Source organism: Myotis yumanensis, unplaced genomic scaffold (genome assembly GCF_028538775.1).
Source record: "Myotis yumanensis isolate MYYU_CA2020_CCGP unplaced genomic scaffold, mMyoYum1.0.hap1 SCAF_3, whole genome shotgun sequence".
Taxonomy (NCBI): domain Eukaryota; kingdom Metazoa; phylum Chordata; class Mammalia; order Chiroptera; family Vespertilionidae; genus Myotis; species Myotis yumanensis.
Window position 1 is genome coordinate 183,158,395 of NW_027223754.1, and position 22,956 is coordinate 183,181,350.

The following is a 22,956-nucleotide window of genomic DNA, read 5'->3' on the forward strand; positions in this document are numbered from 1 at the left end:
CTAGGGGTCAGTTTAGGTAGTGTAAACAACATGAAATTTGTTTTCGGTTAAACTTGGATTTCTGTGCTGATTCCATCATTGAAAAATTATGATTTGGGGCAAGTTAGGTACCTACTTACTCCTAAACCTCAATTTTCTCATCTATGAAATAGTGATGATAATGGTAACTACAATAGGAGTTGTGTAAATAAAATGAGAAAATAAAGCTCATAGTACAACGCTTGGTCATAATAGTAACTGACACTGGAGTAGTGGTTTCTGTTCCAAGTGCTTTACATATATCATCTCATTTAAATCAGTGTTGGCACTATTGATAGGTGGTGCTGGGGGATTGTGTTGCAGGCTGTTTAGCAGCATCCCTAGTACCTATTCACTAGATGCCAGCAACACACCCTAACCCCCAGTTGTGTAAACCAAAAATGCCTGCAGACATGCCAAGTGTCTTCTGGGGAGCAAGATCACCCCTGGTTGAGAATCCCTGTCCTAAAGTAAATATTTGAATCCCATTTTACAGATGAGGAAACTGAAATAGGCACACAGAGGTCACAGCCACCAAGTGGAGCTGGGGTTGATCCCAGGCATGTGGTTTCTTAATCTGTGCTCTTGAGCACAGTATACACAGTTTAGTAAATACTAGTTATAGTTTCATTTTTATATCAGAGTTCATAAAGTAATATTGAAATCATCCTTTCATTTAATACTCTAGCATATTACGAAGATATTCCTGTATTATAGAAAGGGAGACTGAGTCAGGCACCTATTAACTACCTTTCTCAGCTCACATTACCAATATGACTCCACCTTTTGGTATGACGATCATATTTAGACGTAAGGAGAAAGGTTATTTTCATTTATGTCTCGAATTCATTGTTCCAGTTTCTAGATGAATGCTGGTCTCCAAATCAGTAGTTTCCAAGTTTGACTTTTCATGGACCCATTTAAAATATTTGAAACTTTGTCAGGGATTGGAAATGAGTACTTGTGGCGAGGGAGCTACAGGGGCCTCAACATAAGTTTGCCAACTTTTTCTTTTGCCAAATAAGGACAAAGACAAAAACCAACCACATATTCTCGTCATCCTACAGGAGAATAGACATTTTAGATATAGATATTTACCATAATCTCAAATTTATTAGCTGTCCTGGACCATGAGCAGAAAGGTGAGACCCTTGGGATGACAGAGCTAAGAGCTGGGAGAAGTCTGGGTCCTTGTTTTCATGGAACGGCTCTACCAAGGACTGCCTGCATCCAAATTGCCTTTACCCTATGAGGATATAATAAACTCCTATCACTCCATCTTTCGCAGCTAGCCAAACCTAATTCTTAGTGACACACTCTGTCTTTATCGGGAACAATAGACTTTATTGGGAACAATCAACCACAAGCAAAGTATCTGTTAGCAAATAACCTTTTATCTGATTGAGTAGAGAGACATGAATGATAAATTGCAAGACAAGGTGCTATAAAATCGAGGAAAAACTGAGTCCTCACATATTCAGTTAGAGCGCTTTAGTTATTCTCTGGAATAACACAGAAAATGGAACTGCTCACATTCCTTTCAAATAGAGTAGATGCCCAGTGACACCTGGCCAGGTAATACACGGATTCAGATATTCCATAGGTCAGTATCAAAATGCAAAAATCACACTTTCGGGGACTGACAGATAATTTAGTCATAAAGGAAATTTTATTTCATATAATTTTAGCATTGGAAGTGAGCTTGACCCAAGCTACTTTACAAAAGAGAAACTGATTTGATTCAATTAGATGCAAACAAGCACGTTTGCACTTTGTTTTTTCCTAATATTTCTTCAAACTGGTTAAAACAAAACAAAAGGAAAGAGGACTTACTGGTGCACCTAACCAAAAGTCTAGAAATGGAACTGACATTAAGCAAGATTACATTCAGGAACAAAAATATGTCACCAGACTTATCAAGATTTTCTCCAACTCCCTAATTTTCTCTCCTCTTTATATTTATTTGCTTTCCAGGTTCTGTGCAGTGGTAAATTGTCTATAGCAAGTTTAGTCTCACATCCTCTCATGTTCAGGCCTAGTAGGAAGCCGTACCTAGTGCTTCCCTGGGAACTCCAGAAATATCTCATTGCATCTTAATGGTTCGCACTCAGCCAAATGCACATCCCCGAACCTGCCTCCATGGCCTGGGAGGTGCAGTGTTCTCACAGATTTGGTTTCTTTGGATCCAAAGCCCGTGAACTGAGAGTGGTGGAAGAAATGGGTTACAGAAGAAATTTAAGGTATTATTATCAGACAGTGGGAAAAATAAAAATAATAATTGTCCTCAAATCCTGACACCCGATCTGTGGTCCTTTCCACAATTCCATTTTATTGCTTGGTATTACAGTCCCCCAACCACTGTGTGTTAAATGATTTTAGTTATAGTATCTGGATTCTGCCATAGTGAAGGTGTTTGTTTTTAACTTAAATACAAGTATCACATGATCTCACTCATATGTGGAATCTGAAGAACAAAGTAAAGTGAAGAACAAATACATCAAGAGACATGGAATCAGAATAGACTATTGAATCTCATAGGGAAGGCGTGTGTGGGTGGGTGGGTGGGAAGAGCTTAACCAAAGAACTTGAATGCATTTATGCATAACCCATGGACACAGACAATAATGTGGTGAAGGCCTAGAGTGGGAACGCTAGAGTGGTCAATGGGGGGAAAATGGAGACATCTGTAATACTTTCAACAATAAAGATAAATTTAACAAAATCTACACTAATAAAAGAGAAACATGGTAATTAGCGTACAACCGCTACCCTTCCCATTGGCTAATCAGCATATCCTTATGCAAATCAACTGTCAGACAAGATGGCGGCCAACAGCCATGCACTGAAGCGAACAGGGAGGCTTGCTTGCTCCAGTGACTGCAGACTCCAACGTTCCCCGCCTAACTTGCCGGCCTCTCAGCTGCAACTCTAAGCAACTATGTACTATGTTGCAAATAAGAAGCTAAACAAAACCCCAGAAACCAGCCAGACTGAAAGCCAGCCGGACTGCAACATTGTATCGATGTTTTCAGCAGCGAGGCCTCAGAGCTAAAGCTGGCCCAGAATAAAAAAAAAAAAAAAAAGAAAGAAAACAAGGAGCGGTTGGAAGCTTCAGTCACTCACCAGCCAGAAAACAGCCCTCAGCCCCTCACCCAGACTGGCCAGGCACCCTAGTGGGGACCCCCACCCTGATCCAGGACACCCTTCAAGGCAAACCAGCCGGTCCCCACCCTTGCACCAGGCCTCTATTCTATATAGTAAAAGGGTAATATGCCTCCCGACACCGGGATCAGCGTGACAGGGGGCAGCGCCCAAACCCCCTGATCGCCCTGCAGCTCTGTGTGTGACAGGGGGCGGGGCCACAATCTCCCTATCCGCCCTGCTCTGTTCGTGACAGGGGAAGGCGCCCCAACCCCCTGATCAGCCCTGCTTTGTGCCTGATAGGGGGGAGCTCCCCAATCCCCTGATCGCCCTGCAGCTCTGTGTGTGACAGGGTGCGGCGCCCCAACCCCCCCCCCACCCCCCCCCCCCCCCACACACACACACACGGGCCCTGCTCTGTGTGTGACAGGGTAGAGCCATAACCTCTCCATTGGCCCTGCCTTGAGTGTGACAGGGGGCGGTGCCCCAACCCCCCAATCGGCCCTACCCTGAGCGTGACTGAGGGTGGCATCGCAACCTCCCGATCTACCCTGTTCTGTGCATGACGGGGCGACGCCCCAACTCCCCAATCAGCCCTGCTCTGAGCCTGACCAGGGGCTGCACCTAGGGATTGGGCCTGCCCTCTGCCACCCGGGAGCAGGCCTAAGCCAGCAGGTCATTATCTCCTGAGGGGTCCCAGACTGCGAGAGGGTACAGGCCGGGTTGGGGGACCCCCCGCTCCCCCCCCCCCCCCCCAGTGCACAAATTTTTGTGCACCGGGCCTCTAGTAATAAAATAAAACCAAATACAGGTATTTTGAGGGAAAGCCACTACATTTTCTATTCTAATGTCTGACTCAACTTGATTTCTGTTATTGCTGAAACTCCAACATAGAAACACTAGTCATAGCTTTAGAAAACTGGAAAGTTAAAAGAAAGCAGGAATCCTTAGGCAGTTTGGGAGCAAACCAGTCTATGTGAACAAAACCAAGCAGAGAATTAACAGAAGAAGCCATAATATATTAATTTAGCTAAGAAACAAATGTCTAGTGAGTGTCTGGTGTTAACATAAAAAGCATTCAGACCTGTAAAGAATTTTGTGAGTTTATTTGAGCCAAACTGCCAACATATGCCAGGAAACAGAACCTCAATGAATTGAGGTAATGCTCCAGAGAATGGTGGGTTACATCTGTATTTATACATTGCAATCAAAGGAAAGGGACGTAGGTGGGTTACATGAAATTCATTGGTGATAGTTAAGGAGGTGGGATGAAGCAAAGAGGGAAAACCTCTGGGATAGGGTAAAAAGTGAAATGATAGACATATGCTTCTTTTACATAGATGGATAGAGGATAGTTTAACATAACAGTTGACAATTAACTTGATAACAATAACAATGAGGGAATGTGAGGAGAGGAGGGGGTGGGGGGGGGGTGGGAGGAAGTTACAAGTTACCCAGACATCTCACAGATATGTTATCTTAGAGGCAAAAAGACAAATGGGCTCAGTAAAGATCTAAGTTGATCTTTGTCAGGGAAAATACCGGCCTAGGACATGATTACCTACCATAACCTGTTTGTAGTTAAATATTTAATTTTCAGACCATCTTTTGTGGTTATTTTAGGTCTCTGAGTTTGCAATACTGCCATGCAGGCCTCCCCCGAGCTTGTCAGTGTGGTTCCTTTTGTCCACACTGGTATAAATAACTTTTCTAGTTGCTATGGTGGAAAGACAGAAGACATAGTCCATGTCTTCAGGGAAATGAAGCATATAGAAATGTAGTAACATGACATTTGTATATTCAGTATAGTCACAGAGAATTACAGGTGTGTCCAAATGTTACACTTGCAGAGTCATGACTCTTCTTAAAATTTATATGACCAGAATGTCAGATTCTTTACTTAAAATGTTGTGAATAGGATATAAATGAGATGATATGTAGGAAATAACGTGACAGTTCTGAAAAGTAAATCTTCGTGGGCTGAGACACTTTATAGAGATGATTTTGAAAATAAGATCTAGACAAATGGAAAGAATTATAACTCAAGAGCATGACTAGAAAAAAGAATGACTAAAAGCAGAAAGAGAAATATAGGTCAGTTCTAAAAGAGAATATGATACATTTCTTTATTACCTTGAACTTAGGAGGACTTTTGTAACCAAGTCTCCAAATCTAGTCATTGGGAGGGAAAAAAGACTGGTTCAAATCAATTCAGTCGCAAAAACAGAGCTGCCTGCCTGTAAAAAGCAACATAAGCAAAGCCAAAAGACAACAACGAACTGGGGGTGGGGAAATAGCAACTCATATCACAGCAAAAGCTAAATATATATGGAATTTCTTAGAAAATGATTTTTTAAATGTATAGGAAAACAATCAAAGGGATGTGAGTAGACAATTCACAAATCATTATGAAATATGTGAAAAATTCTCAACTTTATTTGTAAGAAGTGCAAGTTATAAACATCCAGATATATTTTATCACCTAATAGAAAAAAAAAAAAGCCCCAATATTGGATAACACATTCTATTAGCAAAACTGTGAGGAAATGGAACTTATATATTGCTGGAAGGAGCATGAATTAATATAACTCTTATGGAGGGCAACTGAGCAATATCTATTTAAGTTATCAAAGTATATGCCTTTGATTCAGAAGTTCCATTTTGGGGAGTTAATCCTACATACTAGCACAAGAACAACACAATATATACGTTCGTTTAGTCAGGTAGCACTGTTTATAATAGAAAAAGATACTAAACAATTGAAACACCCATCTATAGAACATATTTATTCATTCAATGAAATAATATTCCATAGAGTACAAATATGAGCATTTTCGCCACATATCAATTTAGAAAGACATATTGGTAAGTGAAAAGAATTGTCTACAAAAAATGGAGAGGGAAAGAGCATATTTAATGTTTGATTGTATGTACATTAAGGAACTGTAAAGTTACAAAAAAAACCTATGTACTTTTAGAGTTAACGGGTGATGGTCAGGGAAGAACAGTGTCATGAGATCCAAACAGACAAAAGGGAGCATTTTAGGGTATAATTTTTATACTCTATGGCTTATGAAGCAGGTGACTGTATTGTTTATTAAAGTAAAAATGTTAATTGCTTTCAATGTAAAAAATAAGAACATTAAAGTCTTCAGAAATTTGATAAATTGTTTTCTTGTTTCACTTTTTCCCCCAGCCTCCTACACCGTGGGAAAACAACAAAAAGGCTTTATTCTTTCATAAAGTGTCCTTTACAAACATTCTGAATGTTCTAACAAAAATTTCTTTTTTTAGTGTTCTTGCTGGATCATAAAGTAAAACAATCTGTACCAACCAGGTCATTAGATTGTAAGAACGACATGCTTTGTTTATAGAAATCAGTTCCCCAAGGTTTTTCATGGACTAGTAATTTTCCCTTGAGAAAGTTTGCAATTCTAATAAATGTCACACTATATAAGATATTTTCATTGTATACTATATAATAAGCATTACTAAGAAATAAATTCGGTGTCTCTTTTCAGATCCTTGCAATGAAACAGGCTGTTTCTGAATAGACACTGTGTTTCAGAATCTAGCATCGAGACATGTATTTCCTTATTTCTAGATTAACTTGAAATGCATAAAAGCTAGTGATGGAAGAACCATCATTCTCTTTAAATATCCTATATTAATGTATTTGCCTGCAGAATAGAGAATAGGCTTTACAATGTAAAAAAACAACAACAAGAGATTTAACAGGATGATATGGAGTAGAAAAATACAAATTCTTACATCCTCAGAAGACAGATTTAATTTAGTTTATTTTGAAACAATCAAGAAATTTTATTACTAGGGATCAGAGAAGAACAGATATATAGGTAGTGAACTTATCCTGAGATGAATTTAGTTTGGAATGAAAACAGCTTTCTAAGAAAAACAGAAAACCCTGAAGTGTAGAAAGGTTAAGTAACACAGGCAATTTTTCTCCCAAGAGGAAAACAATCAGTCAGGGGGTGTTGATAACTCACTTCCCAAGTTATCTCTTGTTTGCTTGAATTACATGGAATTTGGTTACCCACATTACAAAACACTCATGGTTGCCGGGCAAGTCCTCTTAGCAATGAGGAACTAGACGGTCGCCTGGAAGCTGTGACTCCCACCTGATACCAGGCAGCTGGTGCTTTCCATTCACAAAGAACACTTACATAGACATTTCTAATCAGCTATGTAATTCCAAGAACAATGCACAGGATATTTTTAACAGTAGACAAAAATAACAGGTACACGCGCGCACACACACATATTTGTCAAGGCCTTTGCAAGGAGACATCATGAGATGACTTAAAATTTAAAGATTGATTACATTTTGCTTTTATTCTTAATAATAGTGTGAGGGAAATGGGAGAGAGAAGAGTGCTAACACAATGCTTGATACAAGGAGGCTATTAATAAATGTTAGTTCGGTGGTATATGAGCAGGATATATTTTTAGGTTAAAAGGAGGTAGGCAAAGGGGAGTGGGATGGGGACATCTGTAATAGTGTCAACAATAGAAATAAAGTTAAAAAAAGACCAATTTTATATATAAATATTATTTTTATGTAATATCCACATAGATAGATAAGAAGGCATTTTTATTGTATGTTAATATTGAACACATTGTAAGCTCAATAATATGTTTACATGTCATTTAAAGGTTAAATGGCTTATAAACACTTTCCTCCACTGCCTCAACCCATATAATAAGTAGTAAGTTTATTGGAGTTTTAATAATCAAATATGGAAAAATGTCTATTTAGATACTCTGCCCACTTTTTAATTGAATCGTCTGGGATATTTTTGTTATTGAGTTGCAGAAGTTCTTCACATATTTTGAATGTTAAACCCTCATCAGATATATGATTTGTAGATATTTTCTTTCATTGGGTAGGTTGCCTTTTCATTCTGTTGGTTTCCTTTGCTGTGCAGAAGCTTTTTAGCTTGACGTAGTCCCACTTGTTTATTTTTGGTTTCAGGTGTTATGTATAAGTCTTTAATTCATTTTGAGTTTATTTTTGTGTATGTTGTAAGATAGTGGTCTTCTTTTTTTCTTTTTTTTTTTTTTTGCATGTGGTTGTCCTATTTTCCCAGCACCACTTATTGAAGAGATTGCCTTTTCCCCATTGCATCAATCAATAAATTAGCCTCAATCAATAAATTAATTGATTATATGTGTGGGCTTACTTCTGAGTTCTCTATTCTGTTCCCAGATCTATGTGTCTGTTTTTATGGCAATATCATTTTTTGATTACTATAGCTTTGTAATACAGTTTAAAATCAGGAAGTATGATGCCTCCAGCATTGCACTTCTTTCTCAAAATTGCTTTGGCTACAGGAGTCTTTTGTGATTATGGTTCCACACAAATTATAGTGTTATGTGTTCTATTTCTGTGAAAATGCCACTGGAAGTTTTATAGGATTGCATTAAATCTTTAGATTGCTTTGGGTATATAGATATTTTAAAAATATTAAATCTTCCAATCCTGGAGCATAGACTACCTTTCCATTTTATTGTCTTTAATTTCTTTCATCAATGTCTCATTGTTTTCAGTGTTCAGGTCTTTTACATCCTTGGTTAAGTTTATTTTTAGGTATTTTATTCTTTGAATGCAATTATAAATGGAATTTTTCTTAAATTTTTTGATAGTTTGTTCTCAGTGAATAGAAATACAACAGATTTTTGCTTATTGATTTTGTATTCCTCAATTTTACTGAATTAGTTAATTAGTTCTAACAGCTTTTTTTGATGGTGTCTTTAGTGTTTTCTACATATAATAAAATGCTATCTTCAAATAGTGATATTTTTCCTTTTGACTTTCTCATTTGGATGCCTTTTATTTTTCTTGAGAAGTCATTCTTAATATTCTAGATCACATTAATTCTATTATTATATGCTCTCACAGTACTGTATATAATTCACCACCTTCAAAGTCCTTAAATTACTTCTTTAATACTGGCTTGCCCTGCCACAATGTAAATTTCATGAAGTCAAGGGTTATGACCATATATTCAATTCTTAATTTTAATCCTATTTCTGTAGTCTCAGTAGTCACATTACTCCTCTGCTTAAAACCATCCAGTGACCTCCTATCACAACCAGGATAAAATGCAAGCTCTCTACCAGCTTCTCTGTGATGTGTTCCCTGCTTTCCTCTCTGACTTCCCCCCACCAGAGTCTCTCTCATTCTTTATGCTCTGGGCTCCAAGCACATTGGTCTTCTTTCTGTCCCTCTAAGTGTTAAAGGCATTGCTATCTCTCCTCCCAGATCTCAAGTGTTGTCTCTTTCTCATTATTTGTGTCTCAATTCAAATATCACTTCCTCCAAGCAGTCTTCCTTGCCATCCCAGCCAAAGCACCAATTTTTATCAAATGGCACTTTGTACCATTCTGTAGTCTTTCTTCTTCAGAAACTTAAGCAGCATCTGAAACAATATAATTTATGTATTTGTTTACATGATTAATGTCTATCTGTTCACTGAGGGAGGAACTTGTCTACGGTTCATTGAAAATATATTCAGCTTCTAGAATAGTAAGTTGCACATAGTAGGTACTCATAAATACATTAACTGAACCTGTGTGGATATGCAGGAGCAGGCCAATCAAGCCTTCAAAATCCTAAAGACTTCCAAGATGGTTGGGAAATGTCAAAACCAAAGAGTGGTTTTCTACATGTATTTAGCGACCTCTGCTGGAATACTTACCAAGGAAACCAAACACAAATCTTTCTTTTTCTAATTGTCCTCGCACGTCTTTTTATTGAATGATAACACATTAGTGTGAGTGTGAAATTAGGGATCAGGAATTTTCAAGATTTCTTCTCCCATCTTGGGGAAACCCCATTTCCCTTTCTCTCATTGATTATGCTCTTAGCTCACCAATTTATGCTTTTAATATAAATTCTAGAGGAGAGAACTCAGGGATACTCAGACTATTAAGGAAGCAGAGAACTTTCTCTGATTCCCATCCAGATCATATTGCATATGTGAATGCCTTTCTTTTCACATATATTGGAAAGAGGGGGATTCATCCAGATATCATGGACAGATGAAGATCACACAGACATATTTTGGGTGGTTCCATTTATTTCACCTTTGTTGACTCAGGGAGCAATTTTGAAAAAGGCATTCACCACGGAAAAGCAAAGAATTGGCACAATGCCCTCATGTTGGGATAATAGGATCAAAAGAGTTATATCAGTCTACTGTGAGGGGTCACTAGGAGATGATGTGTTGCTGAGAGTGCTTGTGCCTGAGGCAAAAGCCCAAGCGAGAGCCAGAGATCAAAATTTTCTAAATAGCAAAATAATGAGTGAGAATGAATGAAATAATCACTAGGTGATGTGATTAAACTTTCAAAAATTGGTTTACTTATTCTTTGTAAACATATATATATGTATATATGTCTGTACATATATATACATTTATATACATGTTTATTGCAGAAAATTTGTAGAATACTAGTAAAGAAAAAGAGCACATAAATAATAATCATTATCAGTACCTCCTAAAGAAAACAATTGTGAGAATTTTGTATCTATTTCAGTCTTATATTTATACTAGAGCCCTGGTGCATGAAATTCATGCATGGGGGTGGGGGGTGTCCCTCAGCCCAGCCTGCACCCTCTCCAATCTGGGACCCCTTGGGGGATGTCTGGCAACCGGACATCCCTCTCACAATCCGGGACCACTGATTCTTAACCGCTCACTTGCCTGCCCGCCTGATTGCTCCCTAACTGCTCTTCTGCCGGCCTGATCACCACCTAACTGCCCTCCCCTGCTGGCCTGATCACCCCAACTGCCCTCCCCTGCCAACCTGATTGCCCCTAACTGCTTGCTCCCCTCCTGGCCTGATCGCCCCTAACCACCTCTGCCTTGGCCCCCTGCCACCATGGCTTTATCTGGAAGGAAGTCAGATGTCTGGAAGAGGTCGGGTCGATCCGGTTTAATTAGCATATTACCATTTTATTAGTACACATATATTTCACTAGGAGAAATACGTATCCATTTTTTGTATAAAACTGAATCAATTGTACCATTTATTTTGTTTTATATGTTACTTACTTTTATTTAGTATGTTATGAAATATTTTAATTGATCTAAGGTCATTTTTCCCTCAAAATACAATTATTTGAGCAGATAACATATGCATGTGGCACAATACTCAAAAAAATTAAAGAAAAATAAGCCTCTCTTTCATTTCCTCTGCAATAGTAACAACCAGAAGTGCTTTTAATAGACTACTATGTCTTAGAAATAAGACTGACAGTTATAAATTGGTAAATATAGTGCCAGGCACTCTACTAAGTACCCTATGTAAACGGTGTTTTTCCTATTTTTGTCAGAAAACCAAAACTTAGTTAAGAAATTGGCTTGAGTTTGCATAGCTGATAAGTGGCAGATTGGATGTGGCCCCAAGAATGATTATTTTACAACCAAGCACGTGGTACCTGGAACTTGCTATAAATGAATAAAGTGTCACAAGGTGATTTGGGTATTGTGAATTGGCTCTCCTGGGGCTTGTTTATTCCTGGAAGAACCAATCACAGGGTTGCTGAGACTGAACACTGCAAACCTGACTCTCTGTCATCACCCTGTCATCCATCCTCACTTCTTGTCAGCATGCCCTTCTGTTTGGTTTTATTGGAATTTGTATTTGCAGGACTCAACAGAGGTTATGTCAACACCAGCAAATTATTCTGTAAAGGAGACAGTCGTTTTGATAAATTGGGCTCCTATATTTACTGTTTTAGTGCTCTATTTTTTTTTTTATTACCCATATAGTTTTTTTTTTTACCAACTGAATGAATAATAAACTATATACTTAAATTTATTTTGTAGACAAGATAAGAATCAAATATGTTGGTAATCATGAAAGACATTTAATCTACTTGATTTACATTGATTTAATATCAGATAATGAAGTGTGCTTTTATCTATTTTAAGTCATTAATATAGGGCTTGAGTTAATAACGCCAACTGTACAAACAATGGCTAAATACCTAATAAAAAGTTACTAATAAGTAACAAATAGTAATAATAAATAGCAAAAATAAAATAGTGATAGTACAAACAAGTAACAAATTATTTTAAGAGAATTCTACTTGTAATTCTAATGTAAAGGATATTTTGTGTGAATTTCAATTCTATCGCTATATGGAATGAAAATGTAAAAATACTGATTGTAAGCTAAATCTATAAAGTAAGATATTTCAAAAGTCAGCATGCTTGAGAACATTGTTACTCCATTTAGATGCAATATAGAATGTGTATCTCTGTGTATGTAAATAAATTAGCACACACATACGTATATACATACAAACACATGAAAAAAGTAAATATATGGCATTTATTGGCAAGGTGATCCTGATTATATTTCAGAACCTAATATATTTTGCATTTTTCTTCTATTTGAACATGATTATATCCTCTAAATTATTCTTTATCAGTTTGAAGATATTTGAGGTAATGTACAAATGGAACTAAAATTTATTTCTACTATCTCATTAAAATGATGATCTGACAATCATTGATCAGGCAAAACTATATTCTTTGTGTTTTATACCCAAACACACACTTGCATTTGTATTTTTTCACAGGGAAATTTTAAAGAAAAAGTAATTAAGAAAAGGGAAGTCAAAATCTATACTTACCTTCAAAGGTAAATTTGCAGATGTAGAATAAAATAATTAGAAATAATTTTTAATGCTCTAGAAATGAGAATCAAAAGAAAGAATAATACTTAGGAAATATAAAGTGATTGGAAGTATAGAAATATGTCAATTCTATGTGTAATCTAAAATGCTCTGCAAAATTTATAAGGGGAATTGCTAAATTCTTGGATCCCTTGGGAAGTGATGAAATAAGCGTTGGTGACCGTGTGAGTCTAGGAATTTGGTCAAAAGGACAAGGGCTAAAGGTCTGGACATGTACCATGATCAGCCTATGAGGATGGCACTATCAGCGGGGGTTGCTTGCCTAAACCCCAGACTGAGGGTTTTACTTGTGATAGCTCTGGGTTTTTTGCGTAGATTCTGATTGGAGATATTGTCCTCAGTGGACCCACCTGGAAAGACTGCAAAGAGAACTGGACAATTCCTCCCTCACCTGTGAGTTCTCTGGGAAGCAGATGAGATTTTATTCTGCTGGTTCACTCCTACGAAAAGCTATCCAAGCCTGCGACTACCGGCTTTGAACCTCCACTCTCTAAAGCGCACGGCTCCTACGGTTAATTGAAAGAGTGAATCAAACAAGTTTCAGGGGACTGGAAGAAGAATGCTCCGAGGCCGATCCCTATCTGTGACATCCCTGAGTGGGCTTCCCCAGTGGGAAGTTGAAGAACTACCGGTGGAAGATTTGCTTCTCTTTGAAGTTGCTTGGGAAGTGACCAATAAAGGTTTGTACTGGCCCCTGAAGGTGGCTAATTGACAGATTGCTAAAGAATGTAGATTTAGAAGAATGAATTAATCAAATGAATTGCCAATGAATAAGTAGGCACAAACTGAATATAAGCTTAGGTTGTAGTTAATTGTGTCTACTTCAACAGGCAATGAAATCTTAGACGTGTATACAAGGTACCTCTCAAAAATGTATACATACTTTAATAGCTGATAGCTCAATGTTGAAAATGAAGTGTATTTTAATAAACACTGCCTTTATAGTGATTGAAAATGTGTGTATACATTTTTGGGACACCTTATATGTGCTGAAGGGAACGCTGAAAATATTGGTCTTTGCTAGGGAATGTGCATTTCATTTAAAATCCATGTTACAGAAAAATAGAAATAAAAAGTTAATATTTGCTTTTTGGGGTTTTATGATTTTGTTTTCAACAAAAAACACAACTTTGTTCTTTATTTTCGGGAGGACTGTACCTGATCAGGATCAATTAGAAGCGTTAACTCCATATACTGATAGCATTTCTATTAAGTAGTTAATGTTTCCTGTAATCCGAGATAAGCTTGGAATTAAAGTTTTAATTTAGAAGCAGCTCAGAAGGCATAATATTGAGCTCCTATTATGAAGAACAAAAGTGATTTTCAATAACATATACATAGGAATTATAAAATAAGAAATGAAATCAAATTAACAAAATTAAAATAATTTCCCAATAAGGTATAATCTCATTTGTGCCAGATTGAAGAAGGCAAAATGGAGTACTCAACCTAAATGATTTTAATAGAAAGGAAACTGTAAAATTATAGAAAAAGAAATTCCTTATGAATTGATACTCTCTAGTTTAAAAGTCTAGAATATTAGTAAGAAAAAGTACGTTTTGAAGGTTGAATTCTTCAGGATCATGAAAGACCAGGCCAGGTGACTGACGGGTAAAAGTCAGTGGCAATTTGTGGAATTTAGAGGATCTGAAAGGATCTGAAATGATAACATGAATATGATATATTACTTCCTTTTCGCTAGTCAGAACCAGCATAACCTCAAAGGTGGAGGAATTATATTTGGCATCTGTTCAGATTTTCACCTTATGCTACATGTTCAAAGTGCTCATGCGTATGCTTTCATAAAATCATACCATCAAAATTAAAAATCAAGTCTGCCTGTGTAGAAATGCACAGAATGAACGTAAGAGAACAAAGCACGGTCTTTTTTTGTTTTTGCCGTTTTGTGAGGAGAAAGCAAAGAGAACAGAAACCGTACTATGGAGAAGGGAAGTGTTTTTAAATATTTGTTTACAAATACCTGTTTCTTTTTTTCCAGTCTCAAGGTTTTTAAATATGCCCATGTTCCTGGGAACAGAGCCATCTCTGTTACACATAAATCTCAGACTGTGCCTTTAAATAAAGGTTTGCTCTACAGAGTAGGCAGGAACTCAAGAATATAGCTTGTTGGTGGAAAAAATGGGAGGGAATTACCAGCCCCAGGAAACAGTTCCGAAGTCTGTGTGAGTTCCAGCACCTAACCAGCGGTTCTGAAACTGTGGGTCGTGACCCCTTTGGCGGTCGAACGACCCTTTCACAGGGGTCGCCTAAGACCATCCTGCATATCAGATATTTACATTCCGATTCATAACAGTAGCAACATTACAGTTATGAAGTAGAAACGAAAATAATTTTATGGTTGGGTCACAACATGAGGAACTGTATTTAAAGGGCCAGAAGGTTGAGAACCACTGAGAGCCCTTTCTTCTTCCTCCTGGTCTCTCCACTTAACGAACCTTAATGGAACATTGTCTCCTGGTGCTAGGCACACACTGGTGAGAGCTGTTATCCATGAATCTCGTATCCTGATGACATGCGTGCTGATGTCAGGCCTAGAACAGTGCCTGGCACACAGAAAATGCTCAAAGGGATTTTTTTTTCTTTTAAATGAAGGAAATGAACACAGTGGGGCCTTGACTTACAAGTTTAATTGGTTCCGGGACAGAGCTCGTTAAGGAGCTCGGTTAAGGAGCTCGTTAACTCAAATTACTCTATCAACTCAATACAAAAAATCGGGGAGAGACAGCTGGTATCTCAAAAAACTCGTTAGTCGGGACACTAGTAAGTCAAGGCCCCACTGTACATTTATTTTCAACCTCTATGCTTCCTTTATACTTATTTTCTTTTATTTCCCATGCAAGAGAAAGGGAATTTTGTTGTCTTGCGAAGGGACCCACAATGTGATTTACCCAAGTTGATATCGTCTCCAATATATCTTTATTTTAATATCTATTACAGACTGATTTATTAGAGATGTTTATATGAATGCAAAATTATTGTGTTCACCTCTGATGATTCATTGACGCCATCGTTTCTTTTTAAATTTTACTTTGAACTTTTATTCCCCTCCAGTTCATAGCCAGGATATGAGGCATCTTAGCGATCACAAGCCCAACTCCTCATAGATGAAACAGACAGCTACAGGCTTTAATGAGCAAGTAAATTGCAGGGTCCGGACCAGCAGTTAGGTCTCCTCTGAGTCCACTGCTCTTTTAATTACCACACAAAGATAAAATTAAAACATCCATTGCCTAAGGAAATTTTCTACAGATGAAAGAACACTGGACTTGCAGTCAAAGATCATAGATTCCCGAGACTTTATAAAAACATCCCTTAAACCAGGGTTGGGGGACCTTGTTTCAGCCAAGGGCCGTTTGGATATTTATACCATCATTCTCGAGCCATACAAAATTATAAACTTGAAAATTAGCCTGCTATCTTTGATCAAACATTTAATTAACTCACCTCTAATGCCTTGGCAGAGCCAGACCAAATGATTTCACGGACCTCATACGGCCTGCAGGCCTGACTGATGTTCCCCACCCCTGCGAGTAAACTATCTGAATAGCAGTTTCTTCGTGAATTAAATGAGCGTAATATGCTTCAGCTATCTTACAGTGGTTTGTAGTGGCAAACAGGAAATGTATTTAGATCCAAGAACACAAAAGATTTCTTAGGAAAAATAAATCCTTTACTACCAAAATGTTGCCAGCAAACAATGAAAATGTATAAATTATAACAAATGAAAGAGATATAGTTAAATTATTGGATGCTAATTCTTTGACCTTAAAATAACTTTTTCCATTTGTTCATGTTATTCTTGAAATGTATTGCTTTTATCAATTCATCCATTTATTATTATAAACCACTTATTATTCAATAAAGATTCATCAAGTGTCTATTACATATCAGGTACTAGGAGATGAGGAGCATAGAGTTTAACAATATAAAATTGGTTCCCAGTCTTCCAAAATTTGCAAACTTGCAGGATGGTAGACATTGAACATGCAACTATAGTCAAGTGTGATGAGTGTAAGAATAAGTACAAGATGTTCTAAGACTACATAATGTATGCGGGGATGGGGGCAGAGGCAGGGTTCTAACTAGTTTGGGGTTTGTGGCAAACCTCTTACCACAATCATTTCTTCTGCACAGACTTGCCCAAATCATTGTAGACTATGAATCAATGGTCATGTTGAGGATATTTAGGATCATCAAAAAGAGTTTAATGAACATTGTAAAAAAGAATGAATGCTAATGTAATATATTAGAGGCCCAGTGCACGAGATTCCCTCAGGCAGGGGAATCCCTCAGCCCGCCTGAGCCTTCTCGCAGTCTGGGAGCCCTCAGGGGATGTCCAACTGACAGCTTAGCACTGCTGCAGAAGTGGGAGAGGCGGGAGAGGCTCCCACCACTGCCTCTGCTCTCATCAGCCTTGAGCCAGCTCAGGGCCTCTGGATGAGCGGTGCTCCCCCTGTGGGAGCACACTGACCACCAGGGGCAGCTCCTGCATTGAGTGTCTGCTCCCTGGTGGTCAGTGCACGTCATAGTGACTGGTCATTCTGCTGTTCAGTCAATTTGCATATTAGCCTTTTATTATATAGGATGTGAACATTTTTGTCACTTAGTTACTAAAGGAATGCTTCCCTTTTAAAATCAACTAAAAACGATTTGTTTTAGCCCCAAGCCAGAATATTGCTGGACATAATTCTGCCTGCTTCCTCCTTTAAGCTAGGCACCATCACTAGCTCTGGGTCACATGGTATGCTATGAATGGTACTTGGAAAAACTCAGAAAACTATAATCAAAAGGGGTTGGTAGAAACTGACCATGATTGCAAGTCCATGTTCTGAGGCAGATATTCTAAAGGTGGGGATCTTGATAGAAGTGGACTTCAAAGTGTTTGTAAACCTCAGGATATTGTATCTGAAAATATGTGCTCCTACCTGTGAGTGCTGTTTTGGAGAAGAGGGCAGAAAGTTTTCATCAGATTTCTAAAGGCCTCAACGATTAACGTGAGAGCCACTGCTCTAACTGCCTCTAAGCCCTGGGCTCCTTTTTCTGTTAACTCAGAAGTGCCTAGAGCCGAAATTAAAAAGTGATTTCCTTTAAGTATTGTTTTCCAAGTGGCTCTGAAACTCCCAACACCTGAAGGAGTTTATTTTTTATGACACTGCTCTTTTCTTCCTCTGTCCCTCTTGCCACCATCTTTAAAGAACCATCAATATGTTGCTCAGCACAGTAGCTTACAGTCTTGCTGTCCATAGCCCGTGGGCCATGGGGTCAGACTGAACTGAAATCCCAGTCTCATCATTACTTGTTTGATGGTGGATCCCTCTCAGAGCCTCGCTGCGCCTCAGTTTCCCCATCTACAAATAAAGATACAGTGGGGCCTTGACTTAGGAGTTTAATTCCTTCCGAGACCGAGCTCGTTAAGCTCGTTAAGGAGCTCGTTAACTCAAATTACTCTATCAACTCAATGCAAAAAATCAGCCAAGAGACAGCTGGTATCTCAAAAAACTCGTTAGTCGGGACACTTGTAAGTCAAGGCTCCACTGTAATAATAGTATCTACCTATAATGATATTGTGAAAATGAAAACAACAACAATTGTAAACCACTTAGAATAACTCCTAGCATTAAATAAACACTTTGTACGTGTTTTCACTAGAGGCCCAGTGCATGAATTCATGCACGGGTGGGGTCCAGCTGAACTGCCCTGATCACAGCCGATCGGGCTGGGCCAGCTGGGGGGAGGGGATGTGGGAGGTTGGCCAGCCAGCCCTGTCCCAGATGGGGGCGGGGGGGAGGCTTTTGGGAGCAGGAATGGCCGAGAGGGAGGGGCTGCAGGTGGTTGGCCAGCCAGCCCCGCCCTCTGGTCGAATTCCCGGTCAAGGGTACAATTTGCATATTAGCCTTTTATTATATAGGATAAAAATTTATTAATAAAATGAGTGTGTTGAATCATTCATGATCATATTTGCTTTGATTTTGAGTGATTCCATGAGTCAGTTTTTAAACACACAAGCAGAAAGTGGACAAAAAGTTATGGAACAGGGTTTCTACAGTCATTGGCAACACAGTAATTTGGGGCTGAGGTTCCTGTCTTTGGTGTGAACAAGCAGTGACCATGTCAATGGCATCTTAAACGACACCACGTGAAACACACAATCTATGAAAAACCATGCTTGGTACACACAAAGCTTTCAGAGGAGACCTAGTCTCCTCAGTTCCTTTTTATCCTGCTTGCCATGTCTGAGCGCCTCCTGTATAGAACATGGGCTGCCACTATGTATGATCGGGGAGGGGTGTGCACCTGGTCTTGCTCTAAGTGTCTCACCCCTCCCTGCCTGAGACTGGAGCCACTTTGATTTTGTACTACAGATTCAGCAGAGTGCTGGGCACACAAACATTAGTTGACCATTATCACCAGTAACATTTACTTTCTATCCTACCAGCCCTGCTGCCTCACAGAATGATATTCTAACTGTATAATGATTCCTCCTGCAACTGTCTTAAGACAGAAGGGTCTGATTATTAGCTATGCATATTGAAGTCATGACTTTCAGATTCTGTAACTTTTAAACATTTATCAAGTAGTGAAGATACTCCTAATTTATATTCCTATATAAAATGTCTTATATTGGCTGCTGTCCATATTCCAAACTGCTTTGGAATCCTGGTTTTAGCAACACCAGCAGTTTCTAGACGGAAACTTGGTGTTGTAGCTACCTCAATGACATATATGCCATGGGAGCTCGTCTTTTCTTTCTTATGAAAGGCTTGATACTTTGCCCTCACACTAAAGATAGCTCCCATGTTGTTTTTTGGGGAAAAAAAGAAGATCAATAAAATACAAAGTACATGTTTGAAAGTGAAGTGTAATTTCAAATTCAGTGATCTTATGCTATGACAAAACAATGAATCAATAAAAAAATATGTGTTGGTGAACCTCTGGTTTAAACCTCAAATTTGAAAATGGGAATGACCCTATGTCTATGCCATCACACTCACCTATAATTAGCATGCCAACGGAGGAATTTGTGGAAAACAGAGTAAAAATCAAGGGAAACCAGTTGGCATATGAATATGGGAAGAGCAGAGAGAGGCTAAAGTTGGTGCTTGAGCATATGAAATGCAATAAGAGGTCCTCTCCACAGAAAGACTGTACAGAGAGATGTCTAGGAGAAAAGATTTATTTACAATCAGGCCTCAAACAGGATAGGATAGACTTTTATTTTTATATTTTATGTTTTTATTCCTGATAGACTGAAAGAACATAGCCATAGTATTTATGAACACTGTAAGGCTATTTGGAGACTATCTATATCAAAACTGAAGGCCTCAAATCAGAAAAGGAAGTAGCAAATTAATTAACCATGTTTATCTTTCCATTTCAATTCCCAAATCTAACCATTTATTTTCTTCAAATGAAGAATTTCTCTTCCCCCTTGTGTCCTTTAGCAAATAAAAATGTGCTTGCATTTACACAAGTGTATTTAAATTTTGAACACATAATCTAACAAGGATGTTCTAAGATCTCTGGGCAAGATGCACAATTGCAAATAAGAGTATTCAAGAATAGAAATGGGAATAAGGCATTTAATAAACATGTGCCGTCAGAACCCGAGAACGTATTCTCCCTCATAAGATGAAGATGAAGGAAAGACATCAACCGAAGATGAAAAATTATTTGAAGAAAGCTTATATATATATATATGTAAATATGTTGCTAAAATGTGACTCACACTTTTTAAAAAAATTATTTTTAGTTGCCTCTGCAAATTCCAGTTGGATAGATGAGCTAATTGAACCTTAAGTTAAGTGAGTTAACTAGTTCAATTTAAGTTGGTTATAATTTTCAAAATTGTAATGCTCCATACATATTCTTTTACACATATCTTTTGGCACTCTTTTTGTTTTCCTCCAGAACCATTTTCTATATGTGGACATGCTGGATCCAAAGGCATATGCATTTTCCAATAGTACGCATGTTTTTTGGCTTTGTGTTTTAATAATGGTGGCCACAATGCCAGAGAAGAGGGGGGAGGGGAAAGGACATACCATATGAAAATTTGTATTTGTGTCATTGGGTTTGACATGAGAGTTGGGCCAAACATTCCCCCTCAAAATCTATCAGATCAATCTTCTTGGCAAAAGTGACCTCACTTGGTTCCTTAGAATGGAAGTGGCTCTGTAATTTGGAAAACTTGCTCATCATTTCAGCAGTGGCTGTTACTTGGATATACCTTAGCCCCTTCTTGGACCGCTGTCAGAGAAGGGGTGAAAGGTGACTACTGCTGCTGAGGGCTTATGGCATGACAATGGCTATTTGCCCCATTTTGACACCCCAATGTGGATAGAGCATTAAGCCAAGTGCTTCATTCCAATAGTCTCTTCAGATTTCTTTGAAATGTTTGTACTGCCCTACTGTTGCCAATCTGCTATTCTCTGACATGTACCCAGAAGGGGCTTTAAAATATGCATGAGTGGAACTAATAATGACTATTTGTTAGTGTCTTTAAATACTTTATTTTAGAAAGTTAAATGAACCCTTGTGCTTGATGGATCCTAAATACTTAACAAAACACGGGAACTCGCTTCCATGCCTTTATCACTTAAATGAATTATTAAGCTGAATGATAATGGAATCTTTTCTTTTCAACAGTTGGTGGCATCTATACTGTGATTCAGACAAAGGCCAGAACAACAGCAGATGAATGGGGAGACAATTACTTTCTGATTGGTCCATATTTTGAGCAAAATATGAAGACTCAGGTGGAAAAATGTGAACCTGCAAATGATGCTGTTAGAAGAGCAGTGGACATAATGAATAAACATGGCTGCCAAGTAAGGGATACTGACCAACACTTCACTTGACAAGTCTTAGTAAATTGTAATGGGCAAGCAGACACAATTCACATTAACTCCCAAGAGAAGACCATTCCTCTACGTAGGAAAAAGGAGCAGGTTTATGAGAAAGATGATGAACTTGATTATAAATAGGTACATTTTTGAGGCAATATAAATATCTAGTAACATAATGGGTTTAGAGCTCAGCAGAATTTATAGGGTAAAGATATTTCTGGGGAAGTCATTTGTGTCTAAATTGTATATAATTCGTGTTCATAGTATTGTTCTGTGGACGTTTATAGACTAGAAGCACATTTTGAGCCAAACCTTGGGGACGGCAACATGTTAGAACAACTACAGTAAAAGAAGTCAGAGATTGCAAAAGTAGAAGCACAGCTAGCAATATAGAACCAAGAATGTTCAAATCCTAATCCTCAGAACCTATGAAAATGGTAGCTTATGTAGCAAAAAGGACTTTGCACATGTGATTATGTTAAGGATCTTGAGATGGAGAAATTATCTGGCTGGGCCCAATGTAATCACAAGGGTCCTTATAAGAGGGAGGCAGTTGAATCAGACTTGGAGAGATGTGACCATGGAAACAGAGGTTGGCACGGGGAGCTTTGGAGATGGAGGAAGGGGCCACTAGCCAAGGAATGAAGGTGGCCTCTAGAAGCTGAAAAAGGCCAGGAAATAGATTCTCTTCCAGAGACTACAAATGGAATGAAACTCTGCCAACATGTTGATTTTAACCCATAAGATTGATTTCACGCTACAACCCCCTAACCTATAGAATAATTATTTTGTGTCCTGTTAGCCACTAGGTTTCTGAGAATTAGTTGCTGTAAATACAGGAGTAGTGAGGTCAAGACAAGGGAGAAGAGAGTTTCAAGTATGAAGGAGGAACCAAATCAACAAAGGATTGAACCAGGGTCATCTTGGTTTAACAATATTAAGGTCATTCATGGTAACCTTGTTAGACACGCTTCAAAGGAAGGTGAGGTTAAATCAGATTGCTGTGGGTTGAGGAATGTATGAATGGTGAGAAAAGAGCATAAAAGCTGTGGCTATGAGATTTTTCTCTGAAGAGGTGAGATAAATTAAGTAGTTTCAGAGTTGTGTGATTTTGAGAATTAGTGTTTTATTAAATGTCAGTGAGGTCTGAGCATATTTATATGCCAAAAAAGAAATATCTAGCAGACAGGGAGAAGTTGA

General features: G+C 38.2%; 1 protein-coding gene across 1 annotated transcript in view; it reads left to right on the forward strand.

Moving 5' to 3' along the window:
- The first annotated feature begins 13,126 nt into the window (after positions 1 to 13,126).
- GYS2 (glycogen synthase 2) overlaps positions 13,127 to 22,956 on the forward strand; it is a 48,459-nt gene continuing 38,629 nt past the window's right edge. The window contains exons 1-2 of the mRNA XM_070410592.1: positions 13,127 to 13,569; positions 21,557 to 21,738. Coding sequence (XP_070266693.1) covers positions 13,449 to 13,569; positions 21,557 to 21,738 — 303 coding nt within the window. The 5' untranslated portion in view covers positions 13,127 to 13,448. The remainder of the gene's footprint in view (positions 13,570 to 21,556; positions 21,739 to 22,956) is intronic.